The sequence below is a fragment of the Mesitornis unicolor genome, unplaced genomic scaffold, assembly GCF_000695765.1.
Source record: "Mesitornis unicolor isolate BGI_N332 unplaced genomic scaffold, ASM69576v1 scaffold21826, whole genome shotgun sequence".
In the NCBI taxonomy this organism is placed as follows: Eukaryota; Metazoa; Chordata; class Aves; order Mesitornithiformes; family Mesitornithidae; genus Mesitornis; species Mesitornis unicolor.
In genome coordinates this window covers 29,973-51,974 of record NW_010189193.1, presented here as the reverse complement: position 1 = coordinate 51,974, position 22,002 = coordinate 29,973, and the positions used below count along the sequence as shown (strand labels likewise).

The 22,002-nt window shown below is 45.0% G+C and overlaps 1 protein-coding gene across 1 annotated transcript in view; it reads left to right on the top strand.

Moving 5' to 3' along the window:
• Positions 1–5,717: 5,717 nt before the first annotated feature.
• The window catches only part of SYNPR (synaptoporin), a gene marked incomplete at its 5' end in the record, with an annotated part of 28,484 nt that continues 12,199 nt past the window's right edge, over positions 5,718–22,002 (top strand). The window contains one exon of the mRNA XM_010185990.1: positions 5,718–5,842. Coding sequence (XP_010184292.1) covers positions 5,718–5,842 — 125 coding nt within the window. The remainder of the gene's footprint in view (positions 5,843–22,002) is intronic.

Below are 22,002 nucleotides of genomic sequence, written 5' to 3'. Positions count from 1 at the left end.
GGAGTGGTCAGTCCTTAAGCCGTGTGCTAAAACCAAGACACTGCTGGGGTCGATACTTGGGCAAATGTACAATGTTCCCCAGATGGGGTGTATGTGGTTCTTCAAGTCCCAGACTCTGAGATGTTACCTATCCCTGGCCTTTCCCCTCCACACAGACCAGATCTGGGTAGGCACAAGATCGTTTTTCACAATGCTGCTGTTTATCTGTAAGGGGGAACACTAAATCCCACAATTAGTGAACAATCACTTTAGGGTTTGTTTCTCAGCAGGAGCAGAATATATTTCAGCTCTCTTCCTGTATAGCTGTTGGAGGAAAATGACTCCTGCTAGTCATCGCCTACCCCCCAGCACTGCGTCGGCTGCGGTGCTATCCACCTCCAATTCATCAACCAGTCAAGTTGATATAATTAGGAATCCCAAAGTCAATAATCTGATAATCTCCAGTTCACAAAGGCTTCTATGTAGGAGAAGTGATTCCAGGAAGTCTGCAGCTCAGATCCGCACAGGAAAAATGCCAGATTTTAAAAAAGAAACAGGCAGAGACCTGGAGGAGAGAGTGCTTCCTAATCCTTCACTGCTGACATATTTTGGGCCATCAGCTCTGCAGTAAATGTTTTCCCGTACAGTCATTTAGTGCCTTCGAACCTTCCCTTTACAGTCTTAGTAATAATGTTCAATTACTGGTTCAGCTCCATAAATAAATCATCTCGGTTTAATGAGATGCTCTGCTGGGTGAGGGATGCTGGCTGCGGGGGGATGTCTCTGGGGCCCTGGGAGCATCGCACTCCCTCCCTGCTCTCACGTTTGCCATTGGCCACGGTGAGCAGCAGAAAGTGTCAAGCAACGTAACATTTGGCAAACATTTCGCAGTCTCTTTATTATGGCGAGCTGGAGAAAGGGAGGCCTTATATCCAGAAATGATGCCAGAAAAATAGGTCTTTGTAAAACACTTTGAATATGTGAAATGACTAATAAAAGCATAGGTGTCTCAAATATTTCAGGTTGCTCTTTAGCAGTGTCAGGAGTTCCCCTTGGCTTTCTAGTGTTAGGGCAGGAGTGGGGGACCAGGGTGGGACCTCTCTGGGAAAGGGTCCAGCAGTTTCATCACCGTTTTCCTCCCTTAGCCCCAAGTGAAATTGTTACAGGCCAACTCACATAGCGAGCTGCATGTCCCTCACAGCTTGTCTTTGGCCACCACAGCTCCAGGTGAGACCGGCACGGTTTCTTATTAAGATCTCACTCTACTGGAGGAGTCACCGAGGAGCCCTCAGGCAAAGTGAGGATCTCCCCTTTGCATGAGGGAAATTTGGGGTGCACCCCCAAGGGCAGCTCCATCTCATATGCCAGAGAGCTGCCAAAGGCTGCTGCATGGGACAGACGTGCTCCCAGGAAAAGCAGGCGGCTTATATGAAAGTTTCATCGATTTTAAATGACAGTGTTATCTTCCTAACAGGATGTTTTAGCTGTAACATGCTCTACATAAGCCTTTTAACTTGCCTTGTCAGGAACCGTTCTGCCTTCTTCTGGTGCGCGCAGCGAGCCTGTCGCTCAGCAGGCATTGAGGGGAATTGTCAGGAAGCCAAACGCGGAGAAGCGATGGGAAATCATCCCATTTTTCCCTTCCACGGCAGGATGAGTGATGTCCGGGGTCGTGTGCTGAGGCACTGCCAACTGTCTAATGCACAGCTGGGACTTCAGCTCCTCCAGAGCATCGCATGCCCCGAGTCTCCGGCCACCAGGGGTGGCTGGAAAATGAGAGGACCAGCCTTGGGTTTGGAATCTGGATAGATAACAGCTCCTGAATGCTGAATTAAAGGACCCATTGCCGCAGCACTGAAGCCTGGCATCAGAAGAAAGAGAGCTTCCAGCTGATGCTGTGGGTCAGCTGATGAACTGTTGTCTGCCCCTGCGCTGATGTGAGAAACATGTGCTCTGCTGGAAATTATATTGCTATTTTTTCTCAAAGTGCTAAGGAGCCAGCTGATCTTTAAGACATGCTAATGTGATTTGACAGTGACGGCTGTTTATTATTGCACAGTACCATAATAAATATAATTTCTGTCAGTTAAGTTAGACTATGGTGTTTACCTGACTTTCTTACAAAAAATATCAATAGTGCAGGCCAAGGCTGCAAGGTCGTAGAGGGAATATCCCGTGACAGGAGCAGGGGATGGGGAGTTTATCACGATACAGAAAGGCACTGCAAGCTTCAGAGATGTGCTGCCTTGCTAGAGATGTCTGAAACCATACTGGGCTGGACGTGGGAGATGTGCATCTCCTTGGTCCATGCTGGGGAGCTCAAATAATGTCCCTTGTTCCCCCTCCCTTTGGTCTATGGCCTCATCGGGTGGGTTGGTAAGTCCTTTGATAGTTCACATAAAATGAGCGCGATGCTTGTTTGGGATGTCATCCCACATTGACCATTGATCCAGGTAGGGGACAGGCATTTTCCATTCCTCTGCAAGGGTCCAGGCAGGAGGAAAGACTCTGACCTCCCCATGGTATCGCTGTTACGGGAGGGACCGGATGCACAGGAGATGGCTGGGCTCAGTATGGCCACGGCACCAAAGATTTATTGCCTTAAGGGCACCGTGTTTCTCCAACTGCTGCTCCTCCAGGGAAGTCTTGAGGACTTGTCTGGAGAGGCAGCAGCCATGGGATAACCAGAGGTAGCCGTGTGCTGGGGAGATTTATCTGATATGAATGGGAAAAGTGGTGTGCATGCACGCTGTAGATGGGAGTAGAGCTGAGTGTGGATTTATAGGCAAAGAGTAAATAGGAACATAGGGAAATGCTTTCCCTTTCTCCATAAACTTTTCAATTTCAGAGAGGCCAGTTTCAATAAAATTATCTCGCAGATGGAGGTTTTATTGAATCTGGCCCATAAAGCTCCCATTATGGGGTTTACAACTGCCATTTACACAAATCCTGCTATAATAAAATACAGTGTTTCCTGCGACTGCCACAGAATTACAGCATGCACAAAAGCCAACAAGTAAATCTTGGCTTAATGCACCAGGCACTCCACTGACAACATAAAGCAGGAAAACTTAGGTTAAAAAAAATAACAAAAAACTCAGAGGTGGGAGGAGAAGGCTGCTTGGACAAGAGGAGAATTATGCCTGCTGCTTGGCCAGAGCACTCTAGGGAGACACCATTGATTTTCAGCCCCTACCCTGCTCTCCTGCAATGTAAAACATCAAAATGCTTCCAAAATGTGCTGCATGGCCTCAGCATACAGCTGTGGGGATCAGCAGGGCATCGCTGTCAGCTGGGTGACCCCAGCCCTTAGCAGCATCTGATCCATCCACGACAGAGAGCCAGTCTTGGGTTGACTGAGGCTATGCTGAAGTTTGGGATAAAAATCTCCAGCTGGGTCCTTTTCCCTTTCCCACCTGCTTTGTGGGTGCTGCTTGGGTGCTTGTAGGGAAGCGTGTGCTGAGTAAGGATATGGGAACTGGTGGGCAGCCCTGGGGGGTTGTGGCTGGAGAGGTAGGAGGCTGAAGGGGTTTCCTGAAAGAGCAAAAGCATCTTCAAAGCCTCTGCTGAGGAGCTGAATGTGGGGCTAAAGGGTGAGTAAAGCCTCGATCTGCCCTGTTTGAGGGACTTGAGACTTCAGGTGCCTGCTGTCCCAGATGCACTCAGTAGGGGAGAGGTAAAACTAGGAGCTCTGGAGGAGATCCTGAGAAAGAAGAGCCTGAGCTGTGTTTCTGAGCATGGCTCCATGGCTTTGGTGACTGAACATGGTAGCACGCGTTTATGCTGATTTCCAATGCTTAATTAAAGGAGATGTATTTCAATTGCTTATCTCCCTGCTTCTTGTCGCCATGCTAAGCACTGTCGATGAGAGGTGATAGCCCCTCCTTTATGATGGGTCTTCATTTCCCTCTTTGTATATCACTGCATTAATCTTTGTGCCGCCCTATGTATTTGCAAAACACTTGAATTCACAATTCTGTGATCACAACTCTATTAATTAGGCCAGAAAGCAGGTCAGCGCTAATCTCTCCTGTGCTCCTTAATATATTGTTTTCTGACATTGCTTCACAAATTAAACTGAGATGATTAATACTGATTTTCAGTGCTGTGCTGCATGTAAGGGCAGAAACTTCTTGTATTTACTGAGGAAGTGTCTCATTTAGGATGAAAGAACACCATTCAAGTTATAGTAGAAACATTTATTATTTAATGAGTCAATTCACAGTAAAGTTCAGCTCTCCTTTTTTCAGTGAGTTTTTATCAGCTTTCCTCACCTCTCCTTGTTGATGTGCCCTGGTCCCACTGGGAGTAGCAGGGTGGGAACTTGCATTATTCTCCTGTTATCCTCTGTGCTCAGTGCATCCCCACACAGCTGGGGGGCTCTGCCTGTCCCAGTGCTCAGGAGTCGCCCCTGTAACCTGGCAGTGCCTGGGGAAAAGGTGCGGGTACAAAGCTGGAGACCAAGGAGGCTGTGGAAGCGCCTGGCCTTGCTCATGCTGCGAATTGGGAGAACTCGGATTAATGGTGTGCTTTGCAGAGTTTTGTACAGCAAGGATAGGTCTATTTTTTCTATTTATTATATCTCCAAATTGCTTTTACTGAATCATTCAGTCCTTTATTTTGCTATTATATTTGCTCACTGTATATTTTTTCAGTGTCCAAGTACATGTTTTGTTTTCCAGATGCGTGCACTGCTTGTTTCCTTTGTGTTGCTGGCTTTTAGCTTATTTAATTGCAATGGGATCGTGGGTTTACTTATAATTTCCCGTATCTGTCCTGCTGTAGACCTCAGAATAACTCTGTTAAAGCTGATGGAGTTACTTCAGATCGATAATGCTACTATCAACAAAATCTAGCCCGTCCTTTAATTTAAATCACAGCTGCATAAATAAGCAGTCCTCACTTTTGCTCAAGAAAGGCTACATCAATGATGTTTCAAGGCCCCTGTTTCCAATTCCTCTGTTTGAACCATAAATGATATAGATATATAGATATAAATGCTGATGTGTCTCTGGCCTGCACATTCCCCCCTTCACTTTTTTCTCCTGAAAGATTAAGGTACAATACAGGTTACATCCGAACCACCCAAGCTCTTTGTTCCTGTCTGGTTTGCCTGAGCTTATCCTGCACCTTCACTTTTTTCCTGTTCTGCTGAATGTCAGTTTACTGCACCTCTGTATCCATCTTGTGTTATGGTAGTAATTTAGGAAAAATAATACAAAAATAATTGTCTCTTTTCCAAGTCATACATTCAATGGAATGGGGGCAGCATGATTCTGTGTTTTGCCATGTAATGGGATGGTGGCCACATGAGCTGTCTTGATCTACTATTGCTACTCCTGGTTGCTCCTTATAAATCCTTCTGCCAGTGTTTTATTTGGGTTAAAACTGCTTCATTACGCTCAGTCAATATTCATCCTTCTCTTGTCCAAGCTTGCCTGTCAGTGGGATGATTTAAATAGCTGCCTGGGTTGTGAATCCCAAATGGGGCTTGACACAGAAGGGGAGGGCTGAGATGCCTGGTGCAGACAAATGGTGAAGTTTCTGTCTATGCGTGGCAACAGAGCTTCACGTTTTGTGGTTCTTTGTTGGGAAGGGTGCAGGGGTAATGTATGGCAATGTCTTGAGTGCACACAGTGATGGATGACCTGACCCGAGGGGGCTGGTGCTGCTGCATGGATCAGCTCTGGCGGTTGCTGAAAGAGAAATAAAATAAAAATGTTGTTTGTTTTTGACAGCTTTTTGCAATCTTTGCATTTGCAACATGCGGTGGGTACTCTGGAGGACTGCGCCTCAGTGTGGACTGTGCAAACAAGTCAGAGAGTGACCTCAACATTGACATAGCCTTTGCCTACCCATTCAGGTAACCTGGCGTGCTTCGTGGCAGTTTGTTTGCAGGCAGGCGGGTGTTTGGGGGCTGATATGAAGCCCATTTTCAGTGGGGTTTCCCATCATTTATAGCACTTTTGAGTAAGCACCAATTTGTGGCTTCTGGGGATGCAGAGTCCTATAAAGGCCAGGGCAGCTCAGGGGTTGCAAAACTGCAGGAAAGGAAAAAGAGAAAAAACACATCATCCACAGAGAAAAAATGGGGATAAAGTAGCCATTAACTGTGCTTTAACCATTAACTAAGCTGGAAATGAGGGAGGATTCCCAACCATTGGAGCAGCAAGGACCTGGAAGAGCCACTGCATGGGGAAGGGGAAGCAAAAGACAAAACAAATTTGAACCATAATTTTGAAATGCTTTTGAAAATTATTCTAATTGCCTGTCTGCATCTCTCGGTGCCTGAATACTTTAAACCTTGGAACCTACTGACTTAGGAAAACAGATTTTATGTTGTTTAAGTATGTTTGAAAGCTCTAGTGAAGTTAAAAAATATGTGTGTATATATATTTGTATATGTAAATGTTCATGCCATTTAGGATACTGCTTCAAAAGACCATCCAGAGTTTTCTGTTTTTAAAGATGTCAAGTCTACTTTAGAAACCTTTCACTTCTATGTAAGTGATTTCTTTAAGGAATTGAGATGATTAAGAAAAGAATACATAATCCAATCTCAAGCCTAGTACACTATGAATCTAAAATTATTTTGCTTCCTTGGGAAATCACACGCTGTTTTGCTTATGATTGCTATGCACAGACCAGACGCAATAGCATCTACTCCTTTAACACGTCCTAAAATATAGCAACTTCCAAACAGTGGAAACTGAATTTGATTACTTGAACCGCTGTTCTTCCTTGACACACATTTATTACTCCGAAGAGGCACATTTTCTGGTATTACAAACGTTTATTTTTTTGTCTTGAACTTGTCTGCATTTTCTTTCATTTCTGCTTAGTATGCATGAGAGAGATCCTGAAAATTGAGTTATGTGAATTCGTAATGTGATTCACTTCCAAATAGGTCATTTCTCCAGTATTCATTACAGAGTACACCCTAAAGTGCTTTTAATTTACAAGATTATAAAATAGTACTTTTTATAAAAAGTTAATAGAAAGGAGAGAAGTAGCCAGCGAGTATCTCCTGGTGTTTTACCATGCACGTTGACCATTGCTTCTAGGAGGTAGCTGGGTGTGCTCTTTCCCACTCTTCCTTATCAGAAAACTGGAAATAATTGAGTAATTGTAACATTGGAGCATGTTGGAAAGATGATGCAAAATAGGGTTTATTTGCAGAAGGGATCTGACTGAGGCTGCAGCTGGCCCTTGCAGTGTCTCCTCACATTTTAAGTTGAGGCTTCCTTCTCAGGGCTGTGATCCTGAAGCTCATCTGCCTGCATAGGCACATAGGCTTTGTGCAAGTAGGATGAGTTTCCCACCAGTTGTCTTGCATCCAGGTCTGAACAAGTCCATGTTCATGTGCTGTTTATTCTTTCAAGTGCCTTCAGCATTCTGATTATTGGTTGGCAGCTGGGGGTGGTGTGGGTGGAAGGGGAGATGCTGTTGTGGCTGTCAGTGGCGACACTGAAGCAGTTGAATACCTGAGTGCTGCTTTTTGAGCTGTGCCTTCCAGCATGGCTTGAAATGAAGAAAGCCACACAGCTGTGCTATCAGCTGCTTTCATTCACATTGCTGAAAGTTTTGTTTTCTCCTAGAAGTTGAACTGCTGCTAGATCTTGACTAGTTGAGTAAGTGTCAAGAGCTTTAAGCAAGCAATCAAAATTGTAAGGCTCAAGAGGACAGCTTGGCAAAGTAAGAGAACTTGGATGTTTTGGCAATTAGATTGAAGGAGCTTGAAAATGTTCCCATTAAATCAAAGGCAGAATAGGGACGTTTTCCAGACTGAATGTAGGGGCATCTCACTTGTGACCTTGTGCATCTGGAGCCCATCACCTTAGATAAAGAAATGGAGGATGCAGGAGGGGAAAACCCAGTGCTGATGGCATCTGGGGGTGTGAGATTAAAAAATACAACTTTCCAAGCTGATCTCAAACCAGTGGTTCCTATAGGCCTGGGCTAGTCCTGGATGTACTGAAGGAGTATTTTGCTCTGCAGCAGGTACCTCCAGATGCTTCTGCACACCAAGGAGCATCTCTGTATCCTCTTACTGAGATTTTTCTCAGCCCCAGCCTACAAGCTGCAAAAGTCTCAAGCAAACAAAGGATTCAAGGGAAATAATTAGTTCCAGCAGACAGGGAGTTTTGAAGGATATGGTTAAAAATCAAGAATTAATATTAGTTTAAAGTTATGGTAAAATTATAGTTATGCTTGGCTCCTGCATTGAATTACTGCTGTTGTAACTGGCAGCAGGAACTTGTGGAGCGCTAAAAAAAACCCAGAGGAACCCCCTGCACAGAATCATGCTCTTTTCCCAGTTTAATTCTGGTCTTGGATTCATTTGCCCTTTGAAAAAGGATAAGAGTGAGAAAATACAGGTAAGTACATTAATCACTAAAGAAGACCATCAGAGTAATCTGGAGCTTTTATTTTTTTTTTAAGTGCACACTTTTAAAAATTAAATTTGTTTTATCACAAAGGATTCCTTTACCTCTTTATGCTTTAAAGCACAAATCCTTTCTTCTGGATACCTGTATATGTGTTTCAAAAGTTTTACAAGTTCAAATATGGAAAAAACTTCCCTGCTCCCACACTAGCACCTTTTTTCAGCATTAGGATCCATACTTGGTACAATATCTATTGCAAATTTGGTGCACATTAGGATGTTCATTAGTTTGACCCTCAACCCAGTAACGATTTTTTGAGGGGGAGAAATCAGCATCTTGGAGTTATGTGTTACTCTTGCAGTCCATCACCTTTTCAGATTGCATTTGTCACTCATTCAAGTGCCTGAGGCAATATTTTTTTCTGTAGTAAGGGTTCTGGTGAAGGTCCTATTTATTTTTTGCTAATCCCAGCAACATTTTGCTGCTGTTTGTGTACTTTGCTATTCATTGATTTTACTCTGATAATAAGTGGTTGAATAGTACACCTGCCATGCGCATAGTTGTTGCTGGTGTTCAACATATTGAGGTACTTTTTAACCGATCCTCCTAAAAGCAAATTTTTTCGGTTGCCAGCTGAGTTGTCAGGCCTGACTTAGAAAGTCTGTACGGAAGATTTTTGCTACATAATTGTTCGTGTTACGAACTTAATGTTTTTATTGTAACTGGCAGAGTTACACTGAAATGTTTGGGCTTCAGCTACTGATTTCAATGAAATTTTGCATATCAGAAACACACACTTGGTGCTGTGGTGCACAGACAAGCAGCACGCTGCCAGCCAGAGATACTATCTGCTAATATCAACTTTGTGCTTATCTCACCCCCGAAATTCTGTCCTGCTTAATGCCTTGCTCAGACCCTGGCTGTTGGGCAATGCTGTGCTTTTGGAGGTGCTTTAGCCCAGCCTACGTACGCAGAGTGTCCCCAAGTTAAATGCTGCATGGGAATTCATTTGGAGTATATCTTGCCTTTTCCTGTGGCTTTCATCCTGCAAACTACTTGGAAAATATTGGTCCAGAGGAACACATGATTAACTTTTAAACACAGTCATACCTAAGCCAATGGTTAAGGTAAGTACATACATAGATGTTAGTAGAATTGAGCCATGGTTACTGGTGGGACAAAATGGGATTGTCTGGTGGTGCTAATGTGAGAGCCTGATGAAAGAATATGTGTGTGTGAGCAAAACAAATGTTGTTTTCCATCTGATTTTAAATCACCTATAAGTATCTTTCCAGTGTGCTAGTAAAACTGTCTCCTGAAGTATTCCTGGCTTTTGAAGTAAAAGGAAATTGCATTTTATGGGAGCTTTTCATTCACTCTCAAAACATCTCATTTGAATGAAGACATTCCCATTGAGCACCCTTTAAATTGTGTGCCTCATCTGCATGCGATGGGTAGGCTCATCTTTCATTTGAAATATGACAGCCCAATCTAAATTGCCTACTTAGAAGCTACAGTTGATAATTAAGGAGAAAGTAGCTAACTCTTTGTGCTTTGCAACGATCATTCTTTGGAAAAAGCCTCCATTAATATTAGCACGTTTCTGTGCCAGAGTGCACTAGCCTTCCTTTCTTAATTATTATTATACATTTGTAGTAAATCTTGCTTCAGAATTCAGTGGAAACATTTTGGCCAAAAGATTATAAATGTCTATGATGGCTGGGAGAGCAGGAGCTGCTGATAAATAGGAGGTGTTTAAAATTCAGTGCTAAGGAGTTGCCTGCAATGCTGACTGTAAGGCAGCTGTGTCTGGCTCTCCTCCCACCTGCACCAGCTAAGGGTGGGAGATGGGAAGAAATAAAGTCATCTGGTCAGTTAAACCCTCAAAGGTTTGTATTTTGCTTTGCATGTGTTCATCACACAGAAGACAGGATAGGCTGAATCCATGGGCTGAAGCCAATAGAATGAGGTTCAACAAGGCCAAATGCTGGGTCCTGCACTTTGGTCGCAATAACCCCATGCAGCGCTACAGGCCTGGGGACGAGTGGCTGGAAAGGACCTGGGGGTGTTGGTGGCCAGCAGGATGACCATGAGCCAGCAATGTGCCCTTGCGGCCAAGAAGGCCAATGGCATCCTGGGGTGGATGAGAAGGGGTGGTTGTAGAGCAGAGAGGTTCTCCTGCCCCTCTACTCTGCCCTGCTCAGACCACATCTGCAATATTGTGTCCAGTTCTGGTCCCTCAGTTCAAGGACAGGAACTGCTTGAAAGAGTCCAGCAGAGCCACAGAGATGATGGAGGGAGTGGAGCATCTCCTGCTGAGGAGCGGCTGAGGGAGCTGGGGCTCCTGAGCTTGGAGCAGAGGAGACTGAGGGGTGCCCTCATTCCTGGGGATCAATTTGTAAAGGGCGAGTGTCAGGAGGAAGGAGCCAGGCTCTGCTCTGGGATGTCCAATGCCAGGACAAGGGGCAATGGGAGCAAGCTGGAGCATAGGAGGTTCAAGCTGAACATAAGGAAAATTTTTTTCCCTGTGAGAGTGCCAGAGCATGGCCCAGGCTGCCCAGAGAGGGTGTGGAGTCTCCTTCTCTGCAGACATTCAAAACCTGCCTGGCCGTGTTCCTGTGTGACTGCTCTGGTGATCCTGCTCTGGCAGGGGTTGGACTGGGGGAGCTTTCGAGGTCCCTTCCAGCTCCTGATATTCTGTGATTCTGTGAAGATGCCCATTCTTCAAAGGCAAATTGTGGCCTCACAACGCTTCTGTGGGTAGAGGGAAGCAAAAGCAAGCCAGCATTTGCTGACCAGTTGGACACTTCAGATGTGCTTGGTGCCAAAATGTAAATGCCCCAGTTCCCAGGCAGATTTGGCAGAGGTCCCGGGAAGGTGAGAGCCTCTGGTTAAACTCTGCATGACCCATTCCAGCTTAATGAAGGGAGAAATCTCCATCCTGGAACTCCTGAGATCAAAACTTAGTGCCTTTGGAAAAGCTCTGCTTTTGCACCAAGAGGAGTTGCAGAGATGGTCTGGTGGAGTTCAACAGCAAACAGCACAAGCTGCGTGGTCATGGTGGTCCCTTCTGGCTCTGCAATCAGTAAGTCCTTGAAAGCTGCAACAATTTAGGCTCTTTTCCTGCCGAACTGTGGCCACCTCATGTAGCACTGCAGATGTGGGGTTAACATCAGCTCAGACAAGGAAAGGCGTTCAATAATGCATCAGTGAAGCTGGAGATTTCCATCAATACCCCAATTATATATATATATTTATATACTGGCTCTTTAGGATGGGCACTCAGGGCTCAGTCATGGCTTTAAATATCTTCTTCCACAACAGTTTCAAACCCTGATCTCAGCAGTGCTTTTTATACCTAATTTTGGCCTTTTGTTGAATAGATTTGCCTAACAAGGACTTCCAGGTTTTAACCACTGTTAGTGGAAACTGGAAATGATGCCAGTGATGAGCCTAATGCTGCACCCTGCTGAGCAAAATTCAGGAGATAAATCTTTCAGAATACAGATATCTCTAATTGTGATACCTTCACAAAAGTCTCTTCCTATTTAATGTGACCTCATGATGCAAAGGAGACCAAAGCATTAAGATGTATTTTTAACTACGAAATGCAGATGTTATTCTTTTTTCTTAGTTGTGATTCATATTTTCTGGCATTTTATAGGGCTGTCCAGGAAACTGCAGATCCCTTTTTTTTAAAAAATCCTTTTTTTTTTTGCCAGTGGAAGCCCAGTAAGAAGACTTTGTCCCCCAGTGACATGAACGCAAGAACTTTCTGAGCTGTTTAAAGTATGGCCCCAGCACATGGCTTCCCTGGAGGTAAAGGCATCAGAGACCCTGGTCAAGTCTCTGTAACAAAGCAAGTCCACAAGCAACCTGAATGTGGAGCTCGCACAACCAAGCTGAGCGCTGTAATCAATGAGCTGTTGGCTTAGAGCTGTTTGCTCTTACGTTGTCTCCTGGGCCAGGGAAAAGTTGATCCAGGTCTGCAAAATAAATGTATTTATTTTCAGCTTTGAATGAGCACAGTATTTAATAGGAAAAAAATAGTTCCTGTTTTTGTAACCAGCTCTAGTTATTAGAGTGAATGCCATAATTCAGAGCCCTTATGTGGTTTTTACTTGTGCGTGACTACAGACTACTGAAGTAATTAAAATCTGTAAATCTGTGGCTCTCCAAGGACTGCACTAGCTCTGTGCTCTTTGGTTTTGCTCTCTGCTCCTGCATGTCCTGTGGGATGTTTTTTTAGACCAAGAGGAGAGTAGAATGAGAAAAAATGCTTGTGCTTTCGTACTTGGACAGCTGTGGTCTGCAGTAGTGGCTGTCCATGAGCACAATGTACAGTTTAATTCCTCTTGTCAGGGAGTTTTATGAAATCCTTGCTGGTCTGATTAAAACAGATAAAAATGATCCTTTTGTGGCTCTTCTAGTTTTGAGTGCCTCTTCCTGACCCCAATTACAGCCTTCAGAACCCACTTTGTAGAAGTCTTCAAGGTTGGCAGCTTGGCCAAAGAATGGTTATTGCTGCCAGCTTTCACTTTTGCTTGAGCTGTGGATAAATGCAAGTGTTCCCTTCCCAGCACTGAGGGCCTGGAGATGCTCCCAGTCACTTGACACTTTGTTCCTGCATAAGATCTGTAGAAAACCACCAGAAATCTGATAGAGCCGCATTTTCACCTTCTCTTTGAGGCTGACCCTGGGCATGTGGTCCTTAGCATATCAGATGCAGCGTGTCATGCGAAGGAAGAGACCATCCACCACCCTCACCGTTTGCTGACTGATCTGAACGGCTCAGCTCCTGTGCTGAGCTGGTTTGTACACAGGCAAGAAGCTGCAGCCAAAGGGAAAGCGGTCAAGTCATTACTCACCACGCTGCTGGTGTGTTGGGCTCTGCGCAATGATACGCTGCTTGAGTAGGTCAGAGAAAGGGGTCTGGCTGCCAATATTTGTAAAACTGGAGGTCCTCAGTCCATTGCACAACCAGGCAGAAGCTCATTGCCCCAGCCAGTAGGCTTGTTGTGGGGAAGTAGCTCTGCAGATGAGAGGGCTTTTCCAGATCTTTAGGTCTTCTCAGTTGCCATGACACTCAGTGTTCTCCAGCTTCTATTTTATCATCTTTAATCCCTTCAAACTTGGCACAAACACATCCTTGAATGCTGAACTGGGGCTGTAGAGGAGACTTGTCTTGCTTTGCAACCCTTCAGGCTGGTCATCTGCTGTCTGCTCTCTTCTTATGGATGTCCATGCAAAAACATTGCATGAACACTGAATTCATGGACACAGCTGGCTGGGAAGTGAATGGGGAAGGAAAGTGATAGCAGCTTTCGGGAGACACTGTCTGCTGCAGAGAAGTGAGAACGCTGCTGCTTAAATCTTTGTTAAATTGCAGAAGCTTTTCTTTCGGCACTCAAAGCAATTAGTTTCTTGAATTAGGATGGTATTGATCCATCCTTATTTTGCTTCACAGAGGCTGTATTTTATGCTTAACGCTGTTTTTGTGCCATAAAAATTAATACTTTAGACAGAGTTTGTTCTTAAAGTGGAAGTCACTTTTGGATTTGTTAATATATGGAGCTTTTTTCCCAATTTGAATTCTTAATATATATTCATGAATAGTCTCTGCAGTGTTGTGCAGTGGTAGTGTTTTATCTGTGCCTGCCACAAAGGCTTTCTCTAAAAGTCAGGTTTTTACAACTTCTCTTGCAAATTTCTTTTTGTACATTTTCATGCCGCCAGTACAGAAGCAACCAAAGCAGAAACCCTTTGGCTTTGCATTGTTTGGTGTTTGATCCCACACCCCAGACGGTGTGTGGCGACCCGACGAGGAGACGATCAAACACACGTCCTTCCCCTTTCCTCTGCTCCCACATCTGCATTTGCTATGCAACAGCACTGAAGGTTACACCAGGACCGCAGGGAACTGGATAGGTGGGGTGGCTTTGGTCTCCTCCCACACCTGCCTTCTATGTGAATTTATTTGCCAAAGAGTTTGATGCAATATTTCTTATTTAAGAAGCTCTGGAGAAGGTGGGCATTCAACCCCATCCAGCACAGCCCCACACAGTGAGGTGGCTCTCGCTGTTCTGTCCCATCACAGAAGTGATGCTTCATGGGTTACTTGATGTGAAGTGCTGCTGATCCAGCCCACGGGCTCCCCAAGCAAAGGATTTGAGTGTGCTTCGAATGAGAATATTTCAACAGGGAGTTTTATTGGAGTCATGCTGTGCAACTCTACAGAGGGCTTAATTTTATTGCTTTAAGTACTGTAGAACAATATACTTGGGAAAATACAAAGGAATAAATGTTGCTGCATCTTCTGTAATTGCTCTTGTTTTTATCTTGGCTGGTCCTGGAGATGAAATTGCTGCTTTCAGGGTTTATACACCTAGATTGAACTGTATGTGAACCCTGTTTCTCACAGAGCAAAGGATTTATGCTTTCAGGTGGTTCTGTGTTAGACATCAGGTGATGCACAAGAGTTTGGATTGATTTTACATGGAGTTCATAGCCCATTTGATTGCAGAAGACAAAGTGAATTGGCGATAGCACAAATGCTATGAAGCAATGCGAGCAGCAGCAGAGCGCTCTGGGGTGCAGGAAGGGTGGGCTCAGTGGTCCCACGTCGCGCCATGCAAGTGCACTGCCCAGGGATTTGTTGTACCCATTTCCCAAAAACAGTCTTAGTAGATTCAGCGACTGGTTTTTAAGCCTTAGCTTTATGCTTTTTATTGCTTATGGTATAATTCTAGAAGTTTAGATCTTTGTGGGTTTTTCTCCAAAGCTTTTTTTCCTGCTCTGACAGAGGTTTGTTAATTTGGAAGCTGGTTCCTGTCTCTGTCCAGAGGAGATGGTAGCAGAGCTATGGGTTCAGTCAGGATCTCATGGTGGGACCAGGTAACGTTGGACAGTTGTGTGTGTGGCAATGCAAATACATGCCTGTGACATCTCCAGGCCTCCTAATTCACATAGTTCTATGGACACAATGACTTTTTTAAAGATAATCAAGGGTTATCTTCCTTCAGAGATGGCAGCTAAGCTTCTCAGTAGCTTAGAAAGCAGTTCACTCAGAGAAAATAGCTCAATGAAGGGAAAACAGAGAGTAGTGACACCAGTCTGTACCACAAAAAATGCAAGTGCTGAATCTGAGATGGTGTTTGGGTTTGTAAAGACCAGTTGAGCATGCCTTTGAGTGCTAGGCTCTGCTTGCACAGCAAGGAAAAGTGTGTGTTTCTGAAAAGAGCTGTGAAAATATCTTGAGAGATAAATCTGGGTCTGGATGTAGGCTTGGAATTGGGGTTGGGATCACCCACTCAGCTTTCTGAGCACTCCCGGCGGCATGTGTGCTATAATGAGCCATTTTATTTCCTTTTTGGTGCTACGGTGGAGTACTAGGGTTTGCATTACTGCTACATGCACAGTCTAAGGAGGTTCATTGCTGTGTCTGGCATGCATCCGGGGCGTTTCTTCCTCCAGGAGCATGACAAAGCTGTTGTGTGGGCTGTTTTCCAAGAGCTTTGTGAACGCAATCACTGGGAGCGGGTCTTGTATGGACGCAGCACTGGTGCCCTCTCCCTGCCACCACTGTGGTTGTCCCTTTTCCAACGTCTTTGGATGCCATCCGCAAAAGGGTTTTGTAGCTTCCCTTCCTCTGAGCACCCCAGAGGGTCTCTGACTTGCAATGTTAATGGGAGAGGAGATGTGAGGTGGAGAGGGATGGAGCAGAGGGCATGTGTGTTGCGATGCTCTGCTCCGAGCTGCCGGTGCTGGAGGAATTACCACCTCTCCCAACACGGCGCCTGCAATGTGGTGTGTTGAGACAGCAACTGTGGCTGACAGCTTGTCCTATTAAAAACAGCACTGTAGGAAAATAGGACTGGCCAAATGTTTGCACAACAGCTATGTGCAAGTGAGGACTGGGAACCTGGCAAGTTAAGAAATTGAAAATGTTGAGGGGGAGGAATATTTCCCATTATTTTGGCTGGACAAAACCCAGGGAAGAATATAGGTTGCTACAGCTTTCCTGGTCAGCTTCCCAGCAGCGTCTTCTGGGGTTTTCTGGTGATGCTGCTCTGGACTTTCATTTGGAGGGATATGAGCCACTGAAGGCAGCTGGGACAAAGTTCAGATCTTTAGGATGTTCAAGTGTCCAGGACATTTATTAGGAATAAATGTTTGCAAGATGAAGTATGTATCTGCGTGAAACTACTGGTAATGTTGAGTAATTCTAGGGAGATATGGTCTTTGGTATATTTTTTGGAAGTCAAATACTTACAAATACTCTTTGATCAGCAAACTGTATTTTTTCTTCTAGAAAGCAAAGAAACAAAAGACCAAGCTTGGATTGCTGAGTCAGCTGGAGAATTTTAATTTTGTTTCTTATCTCCTGAGAAAAATGAACTGATATCATAGGCATGTGGTAGAAACTAATGTTCTGCTGCTCTGGAAGGGGAGGAAGCCGAAGAGAGAAGAGTACTGAAGGCACCTTTGGGTGCTGAGGAGTCTGGAGGGGACGTTGTGTTTGAGGCTGGTAGAGTGAGGTATGGGAAACTGCTGGGACAGTTAGGAAATATGCGTAAGCACCTCAGTTTCGAGTGGCTATGGCATATGCAGGTAGGGCTGGGATGTTCCTTGTGGCAGATGGGCAGTGGGAAAGACAGGGAACAGGTAATTTCTTTATTGTGGGAAAAGAGCTGCTAGAGAGTAAGCTTGAGGTGAGAAACAGTCTTGTTGCTGTTAGCAAAGAGGTGGAAAACTGTTTGTTTTGCCAGAACATCACCAGTGCAAAAGGGCCAGGGATCATTGACCTCTGTGGTACCTGCTCTCCCACTGCTGGGTGAAGCCCATCGCATCCCCATAGCTGCCCAGGGCTCTATTAACATTTCAGCTATTAGGCTTTGAAGGGCTGGAGAGAACTTTTCTACAGGAATTAATGGGTAATGGTTGTAATTGGCAAAAAGTATGGACTGAGGGCAACTTCTTAGCAGTGACTCCCTCTGCAAGACTTCATGGTGTGTATGAGAGCTCATAGCGTGGCTTCATTGCTGCACAGTTCCCCCTCGCCCCCAGCACCGGGGGCAGTGCTCTTTGCATCTCTGTGTGCGTTGCTTCCTCCTTGAGAACAGGCTGTGAAGTGCATTTGGGACTCTGGAAGAGTCAATGAACCTCCATTTCATTGAAGAAAAGTCCTTTCCTTCTCACGCAGATTCCTACTTTCACCTGAGTACGAAAGGTCACTTTTAAAGTATTTTTCTTCATGCAGGTAATACCTTTAGGAAAGTCTTATGGGAATGATGAGAGGAAAGGCTCTATTTTATTAGTGCTCTTCCACTAAACCTACAGAAAATCCATATTGAGCACCTTGAGAAGGGTCATTTACCCAGGGACTGGCTGACTGGAGGCACTAGTGTGCAAACACATCAGCACAGTCCTGGGAACAGATGCAGCATTTCCAGGGCTAGCTAAAAGAAATGCCTTTGCTTTGTATCCCAGAGGAAGGAAGGCAAAAACCCCTGTCCTGTTCTCGAGCTGTTTATCTCGCTAAGGAGCCCTGTGCATTTCAGCATTTCACTACTGTGTTTTGAAAGTTCATTTTTTTCCCTTGTTTTTGGAGTGCTACCTGCAGCAACTAATTGCCAGCGGTGTCTTTTCCTCGTTGCTTTGCAGACAGTAAATACAATTGGCAGTTTGACTACCAGAAGCAAGTGAAGGGGAAATAAATCCCAATGAAAGGATAATGGATCTTTGGGCTTTTGCAAGCACGTGTGTGGGTGTTGCAGATTTTGCTCAAGCATGTTGTAGACGGGTTGGGGAGTGGATTACAAGATGCTGTTTTCAGAAAATAGGACAACTAGCCAAAACAGATACCTTTTTTTTTATTATTTTTTGCCTGTTCTTCCCCACATGCTCATAAAGGAATGGAGAAACACTAACCCCCATTGAGAATTTTTGGAGGTAGAACTTTATCTGTTATTTACTAATGCAGGCACCGATGAAAGCCCAGGAGAGGAAATCTGTGCCAGTTCATCAATCATACTTGAGCTCATACTTGCCGTTAATTGCATGTTCTGTTGGTTTCAAGTCTAAGCCCTGTGAGCGTTGCTGAAGGGGGACATTTCATGAGTCAGATGACATTAAATCACTCGGTGCACACTCTCCTGCTTGGGCTCTTCTGTGGTGCTGGTGGAATGGGACATGGGACAAGACAGGTCTTTGGGGCGCTTGGCTCTGACCATTTTTGTGCCCAAGGATCATCAGGTGGACTGGGCTGCTCAAAAAGAGGGGCTATAATTAAAAGGAAATTGTGGCTTCGATATTGTACTGAGGAAGTGTAGGAAAGAAAGGCAACTTTGCATTTACATGGAGAAAGCACAGCCTCTGCTCCCCCACGCACATGTAGCAGCTGTAGCTTTGTTCGGCGTGTCTGGCTTCATGTATTGTTTTCAGAGCAGGAGTAATTAGTGTCTGAAAACCTAACTGCTCTTCGCTGTTGTGGAACAAAGCAAAAATCCTTTTTTTTCACTGTAAAACATCCTTGCCCTCTTCTGATCTTGTCAAGCCAGACAATACCGCTGTCTTGTCATCCTATTTCCCACCGCAACGGAAAGTTTGCCAAATGGCAGAAGAAGTCCCAGAAGCCCTTAATTGCTGTGACTTCATCAGTGAAACTTGACTGCTTTTGGTGGACTTGCTTCAGATTTGAGGGAGTTTGAGGGAATTCAGACCTGGATGGCTTGGCGGTGGCAGCAGTTGTTAGCAAGCGAAGGGGATGGTGTTAGCAGTGATGAGCAGCGAGGCTGAATGTGGGGTCCCAGATCACGTTCCCAAATTGTCAGCTTTATTTCTGAATTAATAACAATACTTAGCACAATGCAAGACAAAAAAAACCCACAGTCCAGCTCATTTTTAGAGGAAATCTGGGGGCGGGAAGGAAAGGTTTTTCATCACTTTTTTCCCTAATTAGGTAAATCTATTACTGACGTGTTCCTTATTTGCACTGTCCATTAATGAGTGAAAGTTGCTATTGCTCAGATGTTAACAAAGTGCAAAGGGTCGCTCTCAGAACTCTTGATTTTATTTAGGAAATGGAGAGGCAAAGGTGAAATGCAGAGGTGGTGCTGGAGATAGGAAAAGCATCAGCAGATGTTGGCCAAGGATGACTTGATGGTGTAAAGAATGAGAGATAAGAGAAGATGAAAGAAGAAGAAGTCTGAGGAATTAAGAGGTAGAACAGGTAGAATTACATCAAAAGTGCGAGGTGGGGCGATTAATTTTTGTGAGTCATCATCAAGCCATCCTGCCCCCCGGAAAGGCTGACTTGGCAGCACCGGTGGAAAAGTCAGAGCTTTCTCTCTGAGATGCCATTCCAGATCAAAGAGGTTTCGATCAGTAAAACTAGATTTTCCCGTCACTGATCCTCCTCTGCTTTAAAGAAACTTTTCAAATGCATCTTGTGAAGTCAACATCCACCCTAACCACCCCAGGGCTTGGCTCACTCGCCTCCTCTTCCCAGGTCTGAGTCACGGTCTATTTTGGGACCCCCTGCACAACTGAGATCTGGGTTGTTTGGGCAGAGGTGAGGTAGCCACAAGAGGCACCAATTACTGCACATCCTCTTAGAGGCTAGGGAAATCTAAAAAGGAAAGCAAGTGAATAAAAATAACCTGATGGGAGAAGGCTTCTGTGATCTTGTATTCCTGACAGATGCTTGGACACAAAAGCACTGCTGGGAAGATAGGAGTGAGAAGTTAATGTGATATATGAAGATTTTCTCTGGCTTATCATGATTCAGAACTCAGGTACAGACAGGAAAACAGGGAACAGAAAAGGAAAGTGGTCTCAGTAGCTTTGCCATGTTTCAGAAAGGCTGGTGGGCTGCTGGTGGTTAGACTGGATGGGTCTGTGGTGACCAAGGCCAATCAGAGGTGCAGAGAGTGGGCAGCAACTCCCAGTCTTTGATAGAAACATTTAAGTTATTTAATTGCTGGTATTTCATCGCTAGTTCGAGTTGCTACTTGCAACACCATGCATTGCCCAGTGTGCTATTTCAGGACTCCAGGGGAGAAAAAAAATCACACCCTAAAGACATGTTTTGCACGACAAAATGCATGCAGAATTGCCTTGTTGTTTTTTTTTCTCCCCAAAGCAATTGGATTGTGTTTAATGTAGCTCAGCCCAGTTCCATAGTGCTTGTGAAAGCAATGTGGGGGGCCAGAGCAATTCTCTAAAGCCTATTTGCAGTGTGAGGTGGTAACATAAAACCAGAGAGCATCCACCACAGCAGCAAAGCCTGGCTTTTCCAACAAGAGCCTTCTCACTGTGCTCAGCTGGAAAAGCTGATACCGCACCCCACAGCGGGGGCCCTAAAAAGGAGCTGTGGTACCCGTGTGTGGCTGCTCAAACATAGCAAACATAGTGAATTATTTAAGAACCAGAAAGTGCCATTTAAACATTTGGTGGTTTGAGAGGGGAAAATAAATAAATAGAAACCCCAACCTTGAATGCCTTTGTGTTGAGTTGCAAAGTCTGGGCTGATCAGGGGACCCTGGTTGTGCCAGTGGATGGGAGCACAGGTTGGTCCCCAGCTCTGGCTCCGCACCCCATTGCTGATGTCCTGCCTGGCCTGGGCTGGGTGGAAGGTGAAACCTGGCTTGGAGATGAGACCGTGGGCACTGCCCCTGTCTGCACAGCATTGCATTCCCCTGGGGAAGAGGGATAGGGCCAAGATTTTTCCCCAGTCCAAAACCCCACAGAGGCTCCCACTGGTTTCCAGGGATTTTGAACCAGGCTGTGCATGAGGAAAGCAGAGAAAGATTTCTTTTCAGATCATGCAAATCATGCATGTCAAATCTCTCTGTAATCCTAGTGATGGTTAAAACAAAGACGGTTCCTTTCCAAGCTGCAAAATTGGCTTGACAGGCACTAGGAAATCTTCCTTCCCCTTTTTCTTCCCCTTTTGGGAAAGAACAATAAGCCCTGACGAAAAGTGTGCGTGCAATGATGCCAGGAAGCTTTGGAACCCAGTCAGGAAACTGTCTGATCATGAGTGTGAGAGTGTCTTTCGTGTTCAGTTTTCATCAGACTTCGCTGTGCTCACGTAGGGAGGCGACTCAGCCGCTGCTCATCTCTGCAATCTGGGCAGACGTGTCTCTTGTTTTCAACCCACCACTACTGTAGTGACAGAAGCTCAGGGAAAAAAAGTGCCTGAGGCAAATCACCACTGTTACGCATCAACCGCTGATGAAAAGGTTCTGCCTACGTGTTTGTGTACGTTTAGTCTGACCAGGAAAAGCAAAAAGTCATTCAATCCTCCAATGTCCATTAATCCATCGTCTGTGATTTCTACTGTGGGTACTTTGTTTTCCTCAGGGGACCTAACTTTTTATTTAGTCATATATTAATGGCTGCTGCTGCTGCCATTGGCTTGCTGTTGTACACATTAATTGCCCTGGAGCAGAGGAATGTTTCCCAGAAGGCCTCATCCTTTCTCGGCACCATAGATCATAACTTCTTTAATTGCTGCTGTTAAGTTGCTGCTGGCTTCGTCCTCTCCACAGGGCAGAACAACGTGATCCCTCATTGGGCACCATGTCCCCACAGATGCTAATCCGGGCCATGCAACAGGACCTACTGAAGTACC